This window comes from Acipenser ruthenus, chromosome 38, assembly GCF_902713425.1.
Source record: "Acipenser ruthenus chromosome 38, fAciRut3.2 maternal haplotype, whole genome shotgun sequence".
Classification (NCBI taxonomy): domain Eukaryota; kingdom Metazoa; phylum Chordata; class Actinopteri; order Acipenseriformes; family Acipenseridae; genus Acipenser; species Acipenser ruthenus.
This window is the reverse complement of record NC_081226.1, coordinates 756,710-777,931: the sequence shown is the minus strand read 5'-3', so window position 1 is coordinate 777,931 and position 21,222 is coordinate 756,710. Positions and strand designations below refer to the sequence as shown.

At 41.2% G+C, this 21,222-nt stretch overlaps 3 protein-coding genes across 6 annotated transcripts in view; 2 read left to right on the top strand and 1 right to left on the bottom strand.

Annotated features, from left to right (window-relative positions):
• LOC117964801 (CD276 antigen-like) overlaps positions 1-21,222 on the top strand; it is a 41,767-nt gene that overhangs the window by 10,546 nt on the left and 9,999 nt on the right. The gene's annotated exons all lie outside the window — the stretch shown is intronic.
• Positions 256-5,202, bottom strand: LOC117964937 (CD276 antigen-like). The gene is made up of 4 exons (XM_059009414.1): positions 5,136-5,202; positions 4,048-4,398; positions 2,111-2,407; positions 256-1,305 (listed from the first exon to the last, which is right to left on the bottom strand). Exons 1-4 carry the CDS (start codon positions 5,185-5,187, stop codon positions 1,202-1,204), a joined length of 804 nt encoding a protein of 267 aa, XP_058865397.1. The 5' UTR covers positions 5,188-5,202; the 3' UTR covers positions 256-1,201.
• LOC117962861 (CD276 antigen-like) lies at positions 13,512-19,696 on the top strand. Of its 4 annotated transcripts, none has more exons than XM_059009405.1 (5): positions 13,512-13,715; positions 15,432-15,562; positions 17,093-17,446; positions 17,762-18,049; positions 18,360-19,696. In XM_059009405.1, the coding sequence occupies exons 2-5, from the start codon at positions 15,511-15,513 to the stop codon at positions 18,536-18,538; spliced, it is 873 nt and encodes a 290-aa protein (XP_058865388.1). In that variant the 5' UTR covers positions 13,512-13,715; positions 15,432-15,510; the 3' UTR covers positions 18,539-19,696. The 4 variants fall into 4 exon arrangements, with proteins under 4 accessions (XP_058865388.1, XP_058865386.1, XP_058865387.1 ...); XM_059009403.1 differs by lacking the exon at positions 13,512-13,715 and adding an exon at positions 14,115-14,464 and having other exon boundaries at positions 15,464-15,562; XM_059009404.1 differs by lacking the exon at positions 13,512-13,715 and adding an exon at positions 14,116-14,454.

The window sequence follows — 21,222 nt, the reverse complement described above, 5'->3', positions numbered from 1 at the left end:
CCCAACGACCTGAAGGAGCGACACTAAAATCTCACTGCTTCTTATACCGTTCCCAGGGGATAATAAAAAATGCGAAGTGGTGTTTCCGTGCTGCTCCAATAGATGGCAGTGTTGCTCCAGCTTTACATCCCGCCTACAATTTGTTCAGTCCAATTGGTAGAGTCATGCTTTGATTGACAGTCCAGCCAGCCAGTACAACCTTGCTGCAGTAGAACTAGACTGATTACTCCCAGGAAGCAAACTCAGAGACAGGAGTTTTGCAGTTGAAGCGGCAGGTGCGCATATTTATTAACAAAAAAACAACAAAACAAAGGAAACAAAAAGGGTTAAACAAATAAACTAAGAAGACAAAAGCAACATCTATCTCTGCGCTTGAGCTGAGAGCACATCCGCCTACGACCATTTCAAGACAAATCACTTTTCACCTCCTTTATACCAGGTGGCTGGGACCGGATTGACCGTCAATGAATCAGTCAAGACCCACATAATACACGTGGGGTCTGGCAGGGGTGAGATTATAACCCCAGCCCTGCCAAACTTAAATTCAAAACATGTCAACTTTATTAACATTGAACACACACACACACACTATTTACCTACAGGGCTTCCACCCTGTCACACTGCTGGAAGTGTGATGTCACCAGCTTCTCCCAAACACAGGCAGATTGCACGCTTGTATATACAACTGCATTTCCAGGTACAAATTAGCTCTCCTGTCTAATTGGCCTGCCCCTCAATAAGCTGGGGACCGACCAATCCACAATACAAAATGTACAATATTTAGTCAGATCTTGTTTTAGGGGTGTTCGGCTCAGGAGATCAGCTGTTATCAGCACTAGGGGGGTGCTAACTGGAGCGGCACGGACAGCTTTCTCCATCGGGGAGGATTGCGGGGTCTGTGTCCTCACTTGACCCCCCCTGGTCCAGCCTTCTTGACCTTCATCTCAGCACAGGACCGGAGTGTCTTAACCGCAATGCAAAAGAGCCGGGCTCGTCTGCATTCATGGCTTTAGAGGTCTTAACCTCATCTCACCAACGGGACAGAATCCGTAACGGCAGTGCATCGTCCAGAATTCCTGGAGGAGTTGCAGGTCAAGATCCTTCAGGCAGAGTTCCCCTGCTCCCTCCATCCATTCACTGCAGTGTAAAGGTATACCCTCAGGGGTAGCTGGGCTGGTTTCTGAGCAGAGGGAGGGATCGCTCAGCCTGTCACAGCTCCATAAAGAAACATGCCGAGCACCAGCAGCAACACAAGCAGCAGTGAGAATGTAACAGGCAGCCGGCTTCTCTGTTCAATACGAACGCCTGCAGAAAGAGGAGACGAGCGCTGACATACTGTACCAACATGGAGCAGAGTGGAGGTGTACAGTGGGAAACTACTGTCCTCAAGGGGGGTTAGTGTCTGACAGGGGACTGCATTGGGAGAGGACACCAGATCAACATGAGGGGGGGTAGTGTCTGACAGGGGACTGCATTGGGAGAGGACACCAGATCAACATGAGGGGGGGTAGTGTCTGACAGGGGACTGCATTGGGAGAGGACACCAGATCAGCATGAGGGGGGTTAGTGTCTGACAGGGGACTGCATTGGGAGAGGACACCAGATCAACATGAGGGGGGGTAGTGTCTGACAGGGGATTGCAAAACAAGGGGTATTTGTTTCTCAAAGCCTGAAGTATACTGTCCAGTCGATATATGATTAATTAAAGCTTCTGCATTCAGTGTCTATATAATATTAACTGAACTGTAAAGGAGAACTCTGCTGCTATCTTAATGAAATGAAACAAAGCTCGCCTTTAATTTCTTTATCTGAGCGTGTTCAACATTTATCAGCGTTCTCTTTGTGAATGTTTTATTTAACAAGGCCAGGCACTTTCACAGTTCATGGCCTGACTACTGCACACATGACTAATCTGAACAGGGTCTGGTAGCAACGGACAAGGAGTCTTCTGTAATCGGCTTCCCGCTGAACTAAAGAGTAAAGAGCTGCAGCGGAGAGGGAACAGAATCGGACGTTCTGAATTGAGGTTGACTCGGGTTGACTGAATTATAAAAACGGTGCACCCTCACCCCCGCGCGCTCAGCCCTGATTTCTCTCCACATGCCCTTACCTGTGCTTGGGTGCAGGGTGACAGCTCGGCTCACTCTCTGCTCCATCACGGGGTGATCCAGCTCGAAGGTGAAGGTCTCTGCTTCATTCACCACCGCCTCCAGCTCGCTCTGGATCTGGTAGAGCCCCCTGCTGTCCACAGACTGGTTGGTGCGGCTCTGGTTTGTGATGTCACTTCCTGCCGCATTCAGCCACAGCAGTGTGGGCCGGGGATAACCGCCCGCCACCCTGACAGTCAGGGTCACAGGATCACCGGGGCGAGGCAGGCCAATCGCTAACTGCGGCTCGCTGAAAGGGGCTGGACAGAAACAGAAACACAGCCAATGAACACTGAGGATTCTGGAGCAGAGAGCCTTCAATAAAGCACATGGTTAATATGCATGGAACACAATGTTAAGAGCACATCAACGTACTATCATGGATTCCCTTGTAAAAGTAATAGCACAGCAAAGTGTAATAAAGCACAGTGAAAGCACGGTAAAGCAGGAGGTAAGTGTTATGAAGCGCAGAAAGGTATGGCAAAGCACATTTAAAAACCATGGCAAACCAGAGTAAACTATGGCAAACGCACTGCATGATCATGGGGAAGCTGCTAAATAACCATGGGAATTTACAGTGATAAACTTGAATAAGGGTATTTCCACACACGCTCAGGTTAGTATTAAAACCAGCACCACTGCAAGTCAGCAATGCAAAAACAAAACAGAGGGGATACAAATGATCCAGACCTGTGATCTTTACAATGCTAGTTAATGAAGTGTCAGCATCAGTGCCGGGGTGAGCGCTCCCCCGTCTCCTATTACAGGTGGTACTGTCTGTAGGAACATGTTGCACAGAAAGCTGGCTGACAGAAGGACTGAATAGGGGGGGACAAACATGCTTAGGCAAGAGAAGCTGCAGCTGCCAAGCTTGTCTGAGTCTGTTTCTTTGTCAGGGACGGTTTCCTCTCATCTGCAGTGCCAGCTAGTGTTGGGATCAATTCCTTTTATCTTTTAAAGCAGTTCCCAGTTGTTATTTTAGAGACTTAATAATAATTGCCGCGATGGTTCAGCTGCTTTCAATTGAAGCCAATGTTAATCGATTAACAAAACAGCGACTGATTGAAGTAATTTGTTGTCACTGTGTGAGGAGCTCGTATGAACAGGATGCTGCTAAATGCAATTTTGATCAATGATGTGTGGGAGCTAATGAAAAGGGGATTGAAAAAAAAGGAATTGACGAATTTCAGCCACCTTCTAAAGAAAAGAAAGCCTCTGCGTCATCAATACAATCAGAATATTTAGCACTGGTATTTACACGTACTAGATCTGAGGACGACCCAAGACCCCAGTGCGGTATTTATCAGGAGGTTTTGTCAAATGAAGCTCTTAAACCTGCAAAATTGATAGGCCATTTATCTACAAAGCATTCAGAATGCGGAAAAGAAAAAACGGGACTTTTTTTAAACAAAAGAAACAGCTTTTCAATGTGCGAAATGACAACATTGCTTGATGAACTGGCGGTGAAAATTCCACCCCAGGGATCTCATTAAGTTAGGTCAGTTATATAAACACTTTACTCTCTAAAATGCCCAATTATTTAACCCCTGATTTGGTCCCCTATGTAGAATGTCCTGTCTCCCCTCACTGTAGCGATTCCCCCCACAGCTCAGGAGAACTGAAGGTTCAGCGGGCATCCTCCGATCCCACGAGCGAGCCAGCTTCCTCTTCCACACCCAGGAACTCCAGAGCGGAGGTCAGCGAGCGACCGGCCTCCGGGGGACAAAGGCCAGCCCTGCAGGTGTCCCCCCGAACTCACTGGACGCCTGGCCGGTAGGGTCCGCTGTAGCACGATGAGCTCGCCTGGCATGTGCTGTGTGTGTGTTTAACATGTCCCCTTCCCCTTGAATTACCTGCCACGGTATAATAGTCAATGTCAGGCTGGTTTATAAACACGGACCTGCCACTATGAGCTGCACGTCTCCCCTGGTGTTCTCCACTTGGTTGGTGACAGCGCAGGTGTACCAGCCCTCATCCTCCTCCCGCACCTGCTTCAGTCTGAGGGAGGCGTTCCCCACACTGAGCTGCTCTGGGAACAGCTGGGTCCGATTCCTGTAGGTTTCATTCTGCAGAGCCAGCTGGTCCTGACCGTAATAGAAACTGTGGACCACCCGATAGTCACGGCGTTGCCAGGTAACCACCACTTTCCCGAGATCAGCCCCCGCTTTATAGGAGAAAGAGCAGCTGAGAGTGACATCACTGCCAGGAGGTGACGTCACTGGAGACCAGGGCACCACCACTGCTAATGAAACTGTGGGAAGGAAGGCAGACAAAGAAGTCACTACATTCTGAATTCAAGCTATCTCTCTCTGTGAGATGTCTGCTCATACATACAATGCCAAGTGTGTGTCAGTGTGTGTGTCAGTGTGTGTGTGCGCGTGTCAGTGTGTGTGTGTGTCAGTGTAAGTGTGTGTCAGTGTGAGTGTGTACGTGTGCGTGTGTCAGTGTGTGTGTGCGTGTGTCTGTGTGCGTTCATTTCATTCAGGTTGGACAGGAGGGGGTATTTCAAGCCACTCTTCGGGGGAGGAAATCGGGGAAAATAATTGGGCACGCTAAATAAACAAAACAAAAACCTAAAGGAAAATGAAAGGAATTGATCTTGTCACCATGAAACAAACTTTTAAAAAGTTCCAGATAGAAGGTACTTCTCTGATGAAATGAACTGTAACACACCACACACACCTGCAGGTTAACCACTAGCTACTGATATATTGCAATCATCAGATTCATATTAAAAATCAAGTTCGCTCGACCATTTTATAAGTAACTTGAACTCTGCAACTGTTTAAGAGCTGAAAACAATTAAAAGGTCTAATTAAGCAAATAATCATTTCAATAAAGGGTCTAGTTGAGTAATTGAGAGCTCGGTTGGAATGGAAACCAGCAGACGCAGGGGGTCCCTAGGACCACAGTTTTGAACCCCTGCTCTAAGGCCGCGCTGTTTACTGTAGGTCAGAATAAAGCTGTATAAAATAATAAATCTCTTACTGGTTAGAAGCAGAGGCAGAGCAAACAGGCAGGAGCTGAGCGTACTCATCATAACAGCACAGAAGAGCTGGGGAAATACAATAATAATAATTTGTGGTTTGTCTGTTTGTTATTGAAGAGGTGCATGTATTGTCTGGGATAGGACCATGCTGGGGAGGTGTCTCTGTGTCTGTGTCTGTGGGGAAGGTTCATGAGTTCTGGCAGTCCAGTCGGATCACCCCCTGGTGAAGAATGGTGCAGCTCCTGCGGTTGCCAGGGAGCAAGGGAGAGTGATGTGCTGCAGTGATTGGTGAGAGTCTTTATATACATTCAAATTCTATTCGCGAACATACGCGTCACTTTACTGACAAGGGCGGTGGTCTCACTGAAAATACAGCTGCCAAAACACGTGTGACAAAATACAGGACATAAGAACATAAGAAAGTTTCCAAACGAGAGGAGGCCATCCAGCCCATCTTGCTCGTTTGGTTGTTAGTAGCTTATTGATCCCAGAATCTCATCAAGCAGCTTCTTGAAGGATCCCAGGGTGTCAGCTTCAACAACATTACTGGGGAGTTGGTTCCAGACCCTCAATTCTCTGTGTAAAAAAGTGCCTCCTATTTTCTGTTCTGAATGCCCCTTTATCTAATCTCCATTTGTGACCCCTGGTCCTTGTTTCTTTTCTCAGGTTGAAAAAGTCCCCTGGGTCGACATTGTCTCTACCTTTCAGGATTTTGAATGCTTGAATCAGATCACCGCGTAGTCTTCTTTGTTCAAGACTGAATAGATTCAATTCTTTTAGCCTGTCTGCATACGACTTGCCATTTAAACCCAGGATAATTCTGGTTGCTCTTCTTTGCACTCTTTCTACAGTGTTGTGCAGTGGATATGCAGCCATGTTTAAAACCAGACCCCCCTTCGTTTTTAAACAAATAACAGCTGCCATCTGCAGCAGTGCATATGAAGCTGCATGTTATACACAGGGCTTGAATTTGTTGGTGTTTAATTTTTTTACCTCTCACAAAAGGCTTGAACAAAACCAAATATTTTACAGTGGTGGGGATGAACATCAGCTGCCTGCTTGTGTGGACCTTGTGATGCAGATCAGATGATGACTGTGAATCCCCCCCCCCCCCCCCCCCCGGCCACATGGAAATGAGTCCTATTACATAAAATCAATCTTGTGATTAAGAACAAAAGCAGTCTTTCTCCTGATGAATGATCTCATGGTCATTTCAAAACAGCACACTTACATTTTCTAGACAACTAAACCAAACTGGAGAGAAGTTATAAACAGGGCAGAAACGTACCATTTATGTTAACCTGGCCAGGTTTAATCCATCCTAATTAAAGAACAGAAAATGCTGTATTTTAACACCATTTATGTAGCAGTTGCCACACTGTAGTCTCGCACACTTTCGTGTTTTAGTGCATCATAAAAAAGGGACAAGTGTTTCTTTCAAAACTACACATCAGAGAGCTGTTGGAGCCAATGAAATGGATATACAGTTAAGACTCCTAGAATGAATATGAAATTAATCATTAGAATATTTATTTTTAAGGGCGGACTGATGAAAAATATTTGACATGTGAAGAATACACACTAAGCAGGAGAATAGGATAATGCAGTCTATATACATTTAAGGCACAGTCCAAAGCACCTTTGACCATTGTTCCATCGTTTCTGTGTTCTTGTGCATATTTTAGCCTTTTAGTCTTGTTCCCCTTTCTTAACAGAGGTATTCTTACTGCAACACATCCTTTCAGTCCTGATTTCAAAAGAGACCTTCGTACTGTTGATTTGATGGACAACGACACCTGTCCCTTCTGCCAGTTCTGTTGTCAAGTCAACGCTTGTCTTCTTTCTATTCTTAAGGATATTATCTTCAAGTATTGCTCATCCTTGTTAGACAGCTTCTTGGGTCTTCCAGTCCTGGGTTTGTCAATTACAGATGATGTTTCTCTCTACTTGTTGATTATGCTTTGGATACCACACCTTGAAAATCGAGTGATGTGAGCGATTTCACTCAATGTGTTTCCTTCGTTATGCAAGTCAAGGTTGTTATAATAGTAGAAAACACTTGTGGAGGCTTTGAGTAAATTGTTGATGCTCATAATGCATCAGAGTAGAAAAATGCAACATGTCTAAGACTTTTGCACAGCAGTGTGTGTGTGTGTATAGATAGATAGAGATAGATAGATAGATAGATATATGTAGGGACCTTAGAATAGACACCCCCCATAACGTATTTTTGCTTGGGTTATTATAGTGAGTAGTCCTGTGGAGGAAAGTAACCTGAAACTCTTATCTAATAATATAAGGTAGTTATGACGGCCTCCAGCCACTAGGGAGCAACAGCAGGTACACTGGAGGTTGGGTTAGTACATTAGACCTGATAGTGCAGTGTAGCTGAGTGAATAAGAGTGAGACTGCCTGTAAAACAAATATTATTGTTATCCGTTTCAGAAATTAAAGCTGGATAATTGAACAGCAGTGGTACTGTGCTTTGTGTCTTAGTTTTAAGCATTGGGAAGAAACTCACAGCAGAGTGCCATTCAAGTAAACATCCAAATCGACTATATATGTGACATAAACTTGCCCGGCCCATCAAGTGTGTTACATATAGATATATATATATATATATATATATATATATATATATATATTCAGACGATATATCGGTCCGTTATTATTATTACTTAGTCATTTAGCAGAGGCTTTCATCTTAAACTGCTGCAGAGGACCTCTGTTTTACGTTTCATCCGAAGGACGGTTCAATGTAAAATACAAAAATAAAAAAAAATTGCAGTCAGGGTATGGTGCGTTTTCTATTTTGCTTTTTTATTTGATATTTTAATGTAACTCCCACGGTAGTACAATTTAACGTTCGTTAGCAGCAGCTGTCTGTATTTGACCGATTGTTGCAGATTAGTACCGCCACACACAGAGTCATCTCAACAGAGCGCTGTTAATCGAATCAGACAGTAGCATCCGGTTCTTGAATTTGTCAAAGTTCTGCCGCATCAATGCCGGCTGCCGCTGCCTCGGGAACATACGGTCTTGTACTTGCTTGAACCAAAGTCATTGTATTTATCTTGCTCTTATTGTATTATTACTTGTACCGTGATACTTGAAATGTATTTTTGTTTACGATTGTAAGTCGCCCTGGATAAGGGCGTCTGCTAAGAAATAAATAATAATAATAATAATAATAATAATAATAATAATAATAATAATATACTGTTACTCATTTCAGCATTTATCCAGAAATTCAAACAATGAATCAGAATTGTTCTTACCTGGTGAAGGGACCGACGGTCGCAGCTGGTTGCGGTCTTCTTTAACGTAACGCTGGCAGCTCGAATCGGTCATAAAACACAAGTATTTATTTCTAAATGGAACTGTATCTCCCTGTATTCTTTATTTATTTAATTAATTACACTATGTAACACAATTTTTGTTCCTGGGTAGTAAGTGTTATTTCCTAATTGCTTATGCCTCAAAAGTATAGAAAATGGCTATTATTCCCCACAAACTTTGCTTTTGTGACCAGGACAGTGATATTTTGAAATTTACCTATTTCCAATGAGAAAGCGGGCGAATTTGTGTCTTTTCGTTCACATAAAGTCAGAAAAAAACAACATATGAATCCAAATTAACATGTATTTATACTAAAGTAATACAAAAATACTACAAAAGATTTAGATGTGAGTAGTTTTTCGAGATTTACGATTATACCGTAAATCACTTTCACGAATCAGCTGCCAAATGTAGTCTCCTATCATGTTCTCGTTATACTGTCCTCCATTGACAGCTTATCCAGGAGCCTCAAAGCCGTGCTGCTCCATAATGGTAACAAGTACCCGTCTCTTCCCCTGGCTCACTCGGTGCACCTCAAAGAGGATTACAACAGCATCAAGACCTTGCTGGACGCCTTGAAGTATGATGAGTACGGCTGGGACCCCCGGAAGGTGCTGATGCCACCACTGCACATCAAATTGGGCCTTATGAAACAATTTGTCAGAGCTCTAGATAAGGAGTCGGCAGCCTTCAAGTACCTTCAAGACTTCTTCCCTAAGCTGTCTGAGGCAAAGGTCAAAGCCGGTGTCTTCATCGGACCACAGATAAAGAAGATCCTGGAGTGCAATGAATTCCCCAAGAAGCTCACTAGTAAGGAGAAAGCGGCTTGGAACAGCTTTGTCGCAGTGGTTCGGGGCTTCCTGGGCAATCACAAGGCCGAAAACTATGTGGAGCTGGTTGAGACTCTGGTGAAGAACTACGGCACAATGGGCTGTAGGATGTCCCTCAAAGTCCATATCCTTGATGCTCATCTTGATAAATTCAAGGAGAACATGGGAGCATACTCGGAGGAGCAAGGCGAGCGCTTCCACCAGGATATACTGGACTTTGAACGCCGCTACCAAGGACAGTATAACGAGAACATGATGGGAGACTACATTTGGGGGCTGATTCGTGAAAGTGATTTACTGTATAATCGTAAAAACTACTCACTTCTAAATCTTTTGTAGTCATTTTTGTATTACTTTAGTATAAATACATGTTAATTTGGATTCATATGTTGTTTTTTTTCTGACTGTGTAAACGAAAAGACACAAATTCTCCCGTTTTCTCATTGGAAATAGGTGAATTTCAAAATATCACTGTCCTGGTCACAACAGTGTTATCTGTGACGTATGCGCCGTGGTAATGATGTTTTAAAAAGTCTAAATATAAAATACTTGTCGATCATCCCGGTCTCAGTTTCCCCATCATCTTTCTTTTGGCACAGTATGGCAATCATGTCTGCAGTAACTAAGTGAGTCATATTGTATGGATTAGACCAGAACGATTCGCTCAATACAACGATTAATCAGTTAAATATTAGTACTTTAAAAGGCAGTTTTGTATACCAGTTTCGGGGAGGACAGCGTGTGCACTCCTGGTTCATTCCTCTGATCCACCAAATAAACTCTAGATGAGACTGTTATTATTATTATTATTTATTTCTTAGCAGACGCTCTTATCCAGGGCGACTTACAATTGTTACAAGATATCACATTATACATTATTTCACATTATACAGATATCACATTATTTATTTTTTTTTAATTTTTTTTTTTTTACATACAACTACTCATTTATACAGTTGGGTTTTTACTGGAGACTGTGGTGACATCATTCTTTAACGACCCATTACTCTTTCAATAGAGCTTGGTATTCCCCTTTTAATAGACATGTATTCATGGTGCGTTTTGATTGGGCTTCGGGTGATTTCCCACGCTCTCTTGTTTTGTATCCCTGGGAGTGTATGTTCAGTTATCATCCCAGGGGGAATTACATTCAGTGCTGGATATAATTATCTTTCTCTCGCTCTCACAGCAGCCGCACTATCCGCAGAGGAAAAACACATAAAAAAAACCGTTAAGCGTGTCAGTTACGGGATGCAGCTGTCAAAAGCAAAATAAAGAAGAAAAACGACGTGGTTACATTTAATAATACGAACTTGTACTGCATTAAGCTAATCTATTCCAGCAAAATGTATGTTGTCATTGGCTAAACCGCCTTGAGTTGCTAGTACTAACTAAACAGCAGCTAACTGTTCTCCCTGTATATCGGGATAATTGATATACAACTTAAATCTTTAGATTCTGATGCCGTCTGTCTGATTGCTATTAGTTGCAATTGCTAATTTGTGAAGACCTGTTAACACTTACCTTCTGTCACGAAGCTGATTAAAACCCTTGAGCCTGGCACGGGGTGGAGAACACATCAAATAAACACTGGTGTTCAGGTAGGCTCCTTGTCTAATCTGCTAAAGGATTAATTGTAGATGTTATTTTTAACAGCTTTTAAGCGAAGCAGCAACACCTCAGGTATTTATAAACGAGGCCAGAGCTCGGGCTTATACTTAATAATGTCCATCTAGACAGAGTATTTTTATCAGTGTGGTTTGTTCTTGCAGTATAGCTCGCTAGAGATGGGTTTTTAAATAAGCGGACTGGAGTCTATTTTGTGTGACGGTGTTGTCAAGCTGGATAACTAACACGCTAAACTTATTAATTAAATGTGATAAGCTTATGATTTGTATTTACTTAAACTAATGTCTTATAATTATATTTACTTAGAGTAGTCTGTGTATTTTGCTTAAACATGTTGAATATTTTGCTACATAAGCTTGATAGCTAGCAGACACATTGTAACCATATACCGCTGTGGTGTGGTGACGTCATAAAAGGTGGGTAGGCAGCTGAAAGAATGGACATAAAAACTTTAATCAATCGATGCCAAAGCATTCTTTTTTCCGACCTCTGACACCCGATACGCATGCCAGCGTCAGTAACACACTGTCGCTGGAGGTGAAAAACGCGCAGTGTCTCCTGGCTCTGGTGTGTAACACCTGTAACATGTTAAACCTTGCTCACACACGCCCACATCCAAGCACACAGCCTCCACTGAGATGATGCAGACAATCTCAGAATATATCACATTACGCTTATTAAGGGTATATAGATTAAGTGTAGGGCAAGTTTACTTTTAAAGAAATTCTTCATACAGCAATATGAGGTAGATTACTTATAGTTACTTCATCAAGTTTCACTAAAAGTTATTTCACATGCAAAGTGTGCAAACTAAACAATTAACAGTTCAATTCTATGTGAATGTGTTAATTAATTAATTTGTCCACGCTACATAACGGATCTCAAGCACCGTACTCGAAACCGCTCTAATTAATCCAGGTCAAAGCGTCCACACTGAAGTACCGTTTCATGTTTAGTCAGGCTTAATGCATCCACACACCATTAAAATAGTTCAGTTACAATTCCCAGCAGCGCAACGAACGAAATTAATATGACAGTATCCCACCATGCACTGTATTTTATTTTCAAATAATGTGTTATGCCCCATATTAAGAGGTCCATATTGCATAAATGAAATATAACAAGTATTGCGGAAAAAGTAAATCCGAACACACACACACACACACACTCACACACACAAGTAGGGCTTAAAGTTTTCAGGTTTTATTTTTAATCAGGTGAAGTCCCTTTAAACAAATTGAGCTGATTCTGTTTTATAATTATTCAGAAAAAGCTGTTAATTACAAAACAATCTTTGTTTTTACCTTCATATCTTGCCTGAGCCTAATTCTGGTCCTCTTAATTTTTTCGAACAGAGCTGACAAATTACTTAATTTGTTCAACCCCGATCCTACTTTTAACTCACATTTCATTTTTGCAGTCGCCTAATTTAACGTTGTGTTTTTATTATTATTTATTATTATTATTTATTATTATTATTATTATTTATTTCTTAGCAGACGCCCTTATCCAGGGCGACTTACAGTCGTAAACAAAAACACATTTCGAGGATCACAGTACAAGTAATAATACGGTTAAGAGCGAGATAAATACAATGACTTTGGTTCTAGCAAGTACAAGTATAATTAAAGAAAAATACGATTTTCCCCACTAGTTTAACAGAGATGTCTTGACAGATTTTTTTGAAGAATAAAAATACTCAGAGCGCCTGCTCTGAGTATTTCGCCAAACATACCACAAAGCATTTTGGGATATTGGAGGATACACAAAACATGTAGTTTGGTATTACATCTAGACTTCTGATAAACCGCACTACCTGATGCGATCTAATTAGAACCGGACTCGGGACTACCTCCTGAGGTGGTCTCGAGTCCGGTTCTCGAGTACGGTATTAAATGCTGCGTAGTGTGGATGCAAACCGTATTTAGCACTTTTAAGCAGGCTTAAATGCAACTAATACGGTTTAAAGGCATAGTGTGGACAGGGCCTTTGTTCTATGAAAGGAAAATGCAACTGGAATTATACTCAACGGTTCCTTGAAGCTTAGATTTTTGGTCCGCTGGTTTGGAAACTCAATCTGTTGATGAAGTGTCCAGTACAAAAACTCTCCTCTCCGCAACGAAGTCTTCAATCCTACACTGGATCAAACTCGGCAACAGAGCTTTCAATTCTCGATAGACTCAACAAACAACTGCAACAAAGTCTTCAGTCCTCGGTATAGGATCCACAACAGCGCCCGTCCGCTCTCTCCTCTTCGCTTAATCTTTTAGCTACACAGATAGCAGAGCACAGTTTATTTTGGCTTGTCTGATAACAGTCTCTTGTAGGGGCGGCGCCACGAGGGGCCTGGGCGCCGCGCGCCTCCCCTTCCCTCCCCTTCCCTCCCCTCCACTAAACAACAGCTGCACATTTCATGTGCAGCTGTTGTTTAGTTATTTTTTACATTTGCAATTAGCTATCTAAGTACCTACACAGGGCAACAGTGTGGCGTAGTGGTTAGGGCTCTGGACTCTTGACCGGAGGGTCGTGGGTTCAATCCCAGGTGGGGGACACTGCTGCTGTACCCTTGAGCAAGGTATAAATCGGTAATTGTATGTAAAAAATGTGATATATTGTAACAATTGTAACCTGCCCTGGATAAGGGCGTCTGCTAAGAAATATAGTACAGAATATTTAGCGAACTTTGCAGTAAACCATAGCTATATTTGTGTCTTACGCATTAGCAATGTCACGACACATTTTGTAAAAAGAAATCAACGAATCAACAAATGCGCCAGTAATGTAAGTACCTTCATTTCATTTTATTTCGATTTTACAATTGTGTATGTAGGCCTACTTATAACCAGTGTACAGCTGGTTACACAATATTTTGTTTTCAAGTGTTTATTTTGTTATAGTTTTTCATTTTTTGAAGTCGTGCTATGCAGTAGGGTAATGTGAAAAAAGCATTTTGTTATTTTTGTAAATAATGACTTCGTTTTCACAATTTTGTGTGTGTATATATATATATATATATATATATATATATATATATATATATATATATATATATAATCAGTTTACACAATATATTCTTTTGAAATGTTTATTTTATTATAGTTTTTCATTTTTTTACGTCATGCATTATATGCGCTAATTACTGTTTTGACAATGTTGTAGGTACATAAAGCAGGAAAAAATAATAAATCATGCCGCGAGTGGTACCGGATCCGGGCTAATTAGGTGCCGGAACGAAAAAAGTCAAATCAAATTAAGCACGGAGGGGGGAGGAAGGAAAAGAAAAAGATGATTGGATATATTAGGGAAACAGGAAAAGCAGGCATTTTATAGATGATAAATTAAGACGATGTGAAAAAAAGAGACTAATGAGGGCACTAATCATCTAAATGTATAGATGGCATGCGCTCCTAATGAATAAATAAATAAATATATAAGCCACACCCCTCGCCCCTGGTCCTCTCCTCTGATGAGATCCAGGCAGACTCGAGCGTGCAGCTGCGACCGCGGGTCCCTTCTCCAGGTAAGAACAGGTATGATTCATGGTTTGACTCGCAATTGTATTTTTAGTGAGACCGCCGGCCTTGTCAGTAAAAGACTCAACAAATAATGTTTATTTGAGGACGGTGTTTATACGTTTAGAGCACCAGAAAAACACGCATAGTGTTTCAGTAACAACACTGATTACTCGGTACAGTGCATATGCTTATCAGATTAGAGTTCTTAATTACAGTGACTCATCTAGGAAAGAAAAACAGAAATAGAAATGAAATCACATTTTCAAACCGTTATGTCTACCACGAGATAATTTATTACTCAATATCCCGAGATCATTGACAGGGTTTTTTTTTTTCCTCGCATTTGTTTCCTAAGATACCGTGGCTTAATGTTCTATCTACCTCAAAAAATAAATGTGAAATGTTTACTTTACATTCAAACAATCACCATGAACACCTGTTCCATCTGTTACAGTTATGTTTAGCTTTTGAATCTGCTTTTGCTGTTTCGTTTTTCGGTTATTTTTTTTCGGTTAGCCTATTTTCTGTTTTGCTTCATCTAATCACACTGGCACCTGTAAGGATGTTAATATGTAAACACATTATCACTGTGTTGGAAAAAAAAGTCGTCTTTGTTCTGTTCTCTGACTAAATATCACAGTATATTTGCCAATTTTTTCTGTGATCTGTAGTGACAGATGAACAAAATATTGTTGGGTGGTTTAAATGCTGTTTCAGTTGTATGTTGACATTTTTACCTACAGAAACACTGTTTAGATCATTGTCACTATTAAGGGGTAGTAATATTAATAGGTCCGGTAAGTAAGTTGGTCTATGATGTCATAGCCGTGGGGTAAGACCATTCTTAGCACATGGTTTATGAACATTGGTTTAATACTGTCAGTGATAATTATATGGAATTATATTGCTCTCTGTATTAGTTTAATTTATTATTATTATTATTATTATTATTGTTGTTATTATTATTGTTGTATTTCCCCAGCTCTTCTGTGGTGTTATGATGAGGATGCTCAGCTCTTCTGTGCTGTTATGATGAGGATGCTCGGCTCTTCTGTGGTGTTATGATGAGGACGCTCAGCTCCTGTCTGTTTGCTCTGCCTCTGCTTCTAACCAGTAAGAGATTTATTCTTTTATACAGCTTTATTCTGACCTACAGTAAACAGCGCGGCCTTGGAATGGTCTGATCCAACAGGGAATGGTACAGTCCTTTAGCGCTGTCACGTCTGCTTTACCTGTGCGACAATCTCGGGATCTGTGATCCTCTTTCTTACAATCCCTCTCTCCAGAACCAGAAGACGACATTTCAGTCTCTTATTTTTATTTATATTAATATATTTGTTTGATTATTCACTGATGGTGAAAATATAATGTATTTACAGCCCTGGGAATGCTGTAGACATGTTGGCTTTATGGTAATAGTTAATGAAGTTTCAAAAGGTTTAATTGTAGTAAGCGGAGGATGCAAAAAACACAGATGGATTTTTATTGTTTGTTTTTTTTAAATCTGATTATTTAAATATATAGGTAGCATGCAGTTAAAAGGGTGTTACTGGTGGTTTCCAGCTCATGAAAGTACCTTCTATTTTGAATTTTGTTCTTTAAGTTTCAGATTCATGGTGACAATAATAATAATAATAATAATAATAATAATAATAATAATAATAATAATATATTTTGTATTGCGCCTTTCTTTAACAGAAGTTCCAAAGCGCTTCACATAAAAAAGGATAGATATATATAGATATGTATGTATGTATGTATGTATGTATGTGTATATGTATATGTGTATATGTGTATATGTATGTAGAGCGGCTGAGAAAGACCGCCTCTCATCCCGAGTCCACAACTGCAAAGTCGCTGATCTGAATGAACCCTGTCCGGTCTGTATCATTGGTATCGTCTCTGGTTTGTTTTTGCTGAACTACAGTAGTTCTGGCTTCATTGTTAGCTCTTAATACTCACCTGTAAATGTATGGAAACACCCTCATTGAAATCAAAATTACACATGACAGTTCCATTGTATTTTAGACAAAGAGGAGTTCCATTGTATTTTAGACAAAGATGAGATACGTTTTATTGGCACCGTTTTTTATCGGGCCTTTTTGTTTGAGTGTAAATAGTCCTTTTTAAATGCATCTCTGAACGCCAGTGATGACCTTGCAGGTGCGCTGGACTCAGAAGGACTTGCTTTGCCTCCAAGCTATGAAACTGCTGTTTCTCTGAACCCCAAACACAAAACACAATGATCACCCTGCAGCTGCGCTGGATTCACAAGGACTTGCTTTGTCTCCAAACTATTAAACACTGGAAAAAAAAAACAAAGGTTACATTTTATTTTTATTTCTGACCGGAACTTTGGAGTACAATAGGCTGTGAGACATGCTGTAGCAGATGCGTTTATCCAAAGGGACTCACAGAGACTAGGAGGTGAACTATGCCTCATCAACCAAGTTATCAAGCCCCTTTCTTTAACCACCAAGCCAACTAAATTATTATTATTATTTATTAATAATTATTAGTCATTTAGCTATACTATGATCTTCCGTTGCGATTTCTTCTATACGTTTTTCACACTGGCATTTACAGGACCTGTTCAGGTACACATATAGCTACATAAATGGCTGCTGCTGTTTTTTGTTCCAGTCTGCGTTGCAGTTACAGTGCCCCGGTCTCCAGTGACGTCACCTCCCGGCAGTGATGTCACTCTCGACTGCTCTTTCTCCTATAAAGCGGGGGCTGATCTCACCAGAGTGGTGGTTACCTGGGAACGCCCTCCTGACTATCGGGTGGTCCACGATTACTATTACGGTCAGGACCAGCTGGCTCTGCAGAATGAAACCTACAGGAATCGGACCCAGCTGTTCCCAGAGCAGCTCAGTGTGGGGAACGCCTCCCTCAGACTGAAGCAGGTGCGGGGGGAAGATGAGGGCTGGTACACCTGCGCTGTCACCAACCAAGGGGAGCTTACCAGTGGAGACGTGAGGCTCATAGTGGCAGGTGAGTGTCGTCTTACTGAGAGAGCTGCAGCAGTCTATTCACAAGCACACTGCCCTGACACTGTTTTGTAAAATAGAGGCTGTGACATTTACAGCAAAGTCACTTTGGAGTGCTGAGGTTATTTATTTATTTAATTATTTAATTGTATTTCTTTCTATGTATTTGTCAGGGACAACTTACAATTACAACACTGTTTCCATGTAAACATGACGTCGGACGCACTCCACTGTGTACAGTAATCGATTTAGCCACTGGCTCATTTCCGTTGATTTGGAAAACATGATTTTAAAATGCTGTTGTCGTTTCTGTTCCCAGCTGAATTCAGCGAGCCTCGGCTGGTCGTTACTGACCGTCCGGACAGTCCAGACAAGGCTCTCCTGAGCTGCATCTCCACAGGATACCCCAGCGCTTCAGTGCAGTGGCTGAATGAGACAGGATGTGACATCACAGAGAGCAGCAAGACTAGCCAATCGCTGGACAGGGATGGGCTGGTGGAAATCACAAGTCACATTCTAGTGTCCAGGGATGCTAATTATACCTGTGTTCTTACCCACAGCCGACTGAACCAAACCCTCATGAAGACGATCACCTTAACAAAGAAGGGTAAGAATATGACATGACTGGCTCATCACTTCAAACCTGAGCCACTAACTCCATTTGTAATGGAGACGTGACTTGCTGTAAAAGTTTTTGATGTCTGTTTTTCGCTTGTGGGCTTTTTAAAATGAAGCTATCCCACACAACAGAAGGGGGACTGCATTATAGTAATTACAGGGCACTTAACCCCACCTGTCCCCCAGCATCTCTTTATAGACACATCGACTTTCTGCTTTTCTCAATCTCTGTACAGAAGAGTTGGGTTGAAGAAGCATTCCTGATGTTGATCCTCATTTTGTTTTTATCTAATCCACAGGTTATCCGGACAGGCATCGCATTGTTTTGTGGGTTGTCTTGACAGTGGTAGGGGTAGCAACAGTGATCATTGTAATCAGCCTGCTTTTCAAACGCCGCTATGATGCCAGCACACCAACAGATCCAACAGAACATGCCCTGTCTGATTTAACGGGTTCCAGGGGTCCATCAGACGTGTAAAAGTATCGCATCTCAGGGAGCTGTTCTCGTACATCAGGGCATTATAAATGATTCATGTCGGGTACATCAGTGTGTCTTAAATACCAAAGCATGGTACTGCACTTATACTGTACAAAGACAATCTGTGAACATGATTGCAAACGAGCACTGCACTGTAATACAGCATTTTGCAATTTACTAAATAGTATTCCAAAATCGCTGCTTGCCCTACTTTCTCAGTCTGTACCAATCACGTGACTAACTGTAAACTTCATTTGACTTTATGATTTGGTTAAATTGGCATTTTGTCCTATAATTTGGTTTGATTTGGCTTTTTTATCTTCCAATTGGGTTGTTTTTGCCTCTTAGTCAAACTCACTCTTAATTTACTGTATTCTTTATTTTGCTCTTACTTGAATTTGATCTTATTGTTTTTTTTCATAACTGCTCTTATCTGTATTATGATATTCTGTACTGTGATATTTTATAATGTGATACTTTGCACTGTGATATTTTGTAACAATTGTATTGCCCTGGATATGTTTTTTTAGTTGATACAAAGTATCTATGAAGAGATAATTTGGTCTAATTGATTCCTTTTGTCCACTGATACAGATTGTGGGCAGCAGTGTGGAGTAGTGGTTAGGGCTCTGGACTCTTGACCGGAGGGTCATGGGTTCAATCCCCGGTGGGGACACTGCTGCTGTACCCTTGAGCAAGGTACTTTACCTAGATTGCTCCAGTAAAAACCCAACTGTATAAATGGGTAATTGTATGTAAAAAAAATGTGATATCTTGTAAGTCGCCCTGGATAAGGGCGTCTGCTAAGAAATAAATTATTATTATTATTATTGATTGTCTGTATAATATGATATATTTTAGATTGATTGGCTGTATAATTTGATCTATTTTAGATTGATTATCTGTAATTCAGTATCCTATTGCTGCTTGCCACTGAATGTTCAGTTGTAAATGTGGTGTTCGTATTTGATACACATTACACTGACATTTCAGATTAAGTTGAATACATCAGACGTGCTTCTTTATTACTATTTAAATAGTGTCTTATTGTGCAGCACTTTAATAAAGTTTGTACAGTATTTTAATGAAACAAAAAAACAAAACCAATCTCTTCAGAACACTTTGTTCCTCGACCATAATAAATTAGACAAATACTGATTTCCTGTCCTATCACTGCTTTATTACACACTGCTGTGCTTTTACTATGGTGAACGTGAGTTGACTATGGCTTGTTTATTAATATGCTTTACCACGCCTCTCTGTGCTTTACAATGCTTCCCTATGCTTTACCATACCTCTCTGTGCTTTACAATGCTTCCCTATGCTTTACCACACCTCTCTGTGCTTTGCAATGCTTCCCTATGCTTTACCACACCTCTCTGTGCTTCCCTGTGCTTTATTACACTCTGCAGTGCTTTTACTACAGGACACTTTTATAAGGGTTGAATAGTGTGATCTCTCTGTATCTTATTCAAGATGTCGTCTCTTCAGACCACCACCATGTGCTTTCATTGGCAGCGTTCTTACTAGGGGAGCGGCCACATTTTAGTTTTTGAAACATTTCTTTTTGGTGCCAGATAATTATGAAACTCCCTTTTGACTAATAGAGCTGCTGCTTCATAGATAAGCTCTCCAGCTGGATCCCCATACTGGCATTCTAACCACAGGGGTAATTTACACAAGGAGACACCCCCCTCACTTTCATTATTTCACACAGAATACTCTTTATGCATGCATCCGCTACAGGAACTGCCCCCCCCCTTCCCCATTTTTGAAACCAAATTTACGCCACTGGTTCTAACGGTTGTTTTATATCTGGGTTTCCGCTGCGGATTGTGGTGATGAGAGAGAGAGGAAAAAGCTAATCCTATCCAGAAGACGGTGCTGCGTGACGTCGTTGCGCAGGCGCCACGAGGGATGGTGTAAGAGGGGAGGCTGAGTTGAGTTGTTTGTGTTTCTTAATAAGCCTGTGATTAAAATACAAGTTGAATTCAATACTGGGATTTGCGTCAGTTATTCATAAGAACATAAGAAAGTTTACAAACGAGAGGAGGCCATTCGGCCCATCTTGCTCGTTTGTTTGTTAGTAGCTTATTGATCCCAGAATCTCATCAAGCAGCTTCTTGAAGGATCCCAGGGTGTCAGCTTCAACAACATTACTGGGGAGTTGGTTCCAGACCCTCACAATTCTCTGTTAAAAAAAGTGCCTCCTATTTTCTGTTCTGAATGCCCTTTTGTCTAATCTCCATTTGTGACCCCTGGTCCTTGTTTCTTTTTTCAGGTCAAAAAAGTCCCCTGGGTCGACATTGTCTATACCTTTTAGGATTTTGAATGTTTGAATCAGATCGCCACGTAGTCTTCTTTGTTCAAGACTGAATAGATTCAATTCTTTTAGCCTGTCTGCATACAACATGCCTTTTAAACCCGGGATAATTCATGTTGCTCTTCTTCGCACTCTTTCTAGAGCAGCAATATCCTTTTTGTAACGAGGTGACACAGTATTCTAGGTGAGGTCTTACTAATGCATTGTAAAGTTTTAACATTACTTCCCTTGATTTAAATTAAACACTTCTCACAATATAATTAAAATATATAAAAGCTCAATAAGAAAACAGTAAAAAGACTATATACGAAAAAAATAAATAAAAACCTACCTTTCTTGGCTAGATCACGCTTGCAAAATG

What these genes read in the sequence shown, in the direction of transcription:
- LOC117964937 (XM_059009414.1), bottom strand. Translation starts at nt 5,187, where the DNA reads ATGATGAGTACGCTCAGCTCCTGCCTGTTTGCTCTGCCTCTGCTTCTA. An exon ending in TCTGCCTCTGCTTCTAACCA is followed by an intron (nt 4,399 to 5,135) that starts GTAAGAGATTTA and finishes TCCTTCCCACAG; the next exon opens with TTTCATTAGCAGTGGTGGTG. An exon ending in CGTGCAGCTCATAGTGGCAG is followed by an intron (nt 2,408 to 4,047) that starts GTCCGTGTTTAT and finishes GTTTCTGTCCAG; the next exon opens with CCCCTTTCAGCGAGCCGCAG.
- LOC117962861 (XM_059009403.1), top strand. Translation starts at nt 14,401, where the DNA reads ATGAGATCCAGGCAGACTCGAGCGTGCAGCTGCGACCGCGGGTCCCTT. An exon ending in CCTTCTCCAGGTAAGAACAG is followed by an intron (nt 14,465 to 15,463) that starts GTATGATTCATG and finishes GAGGATGCTCAG; the next exon opens with CTCTTCTGTGCTGTTATGAT. An exon ending in TCTGCCTCTGCTTCTAACCA is followed by an intron (nt 15,563 to 17,092) that starts GTAAGAGATTTA and finishes TTTTTGTTCCAG; the next exon opens with TCTGCGTTGCAGTTACAGTG.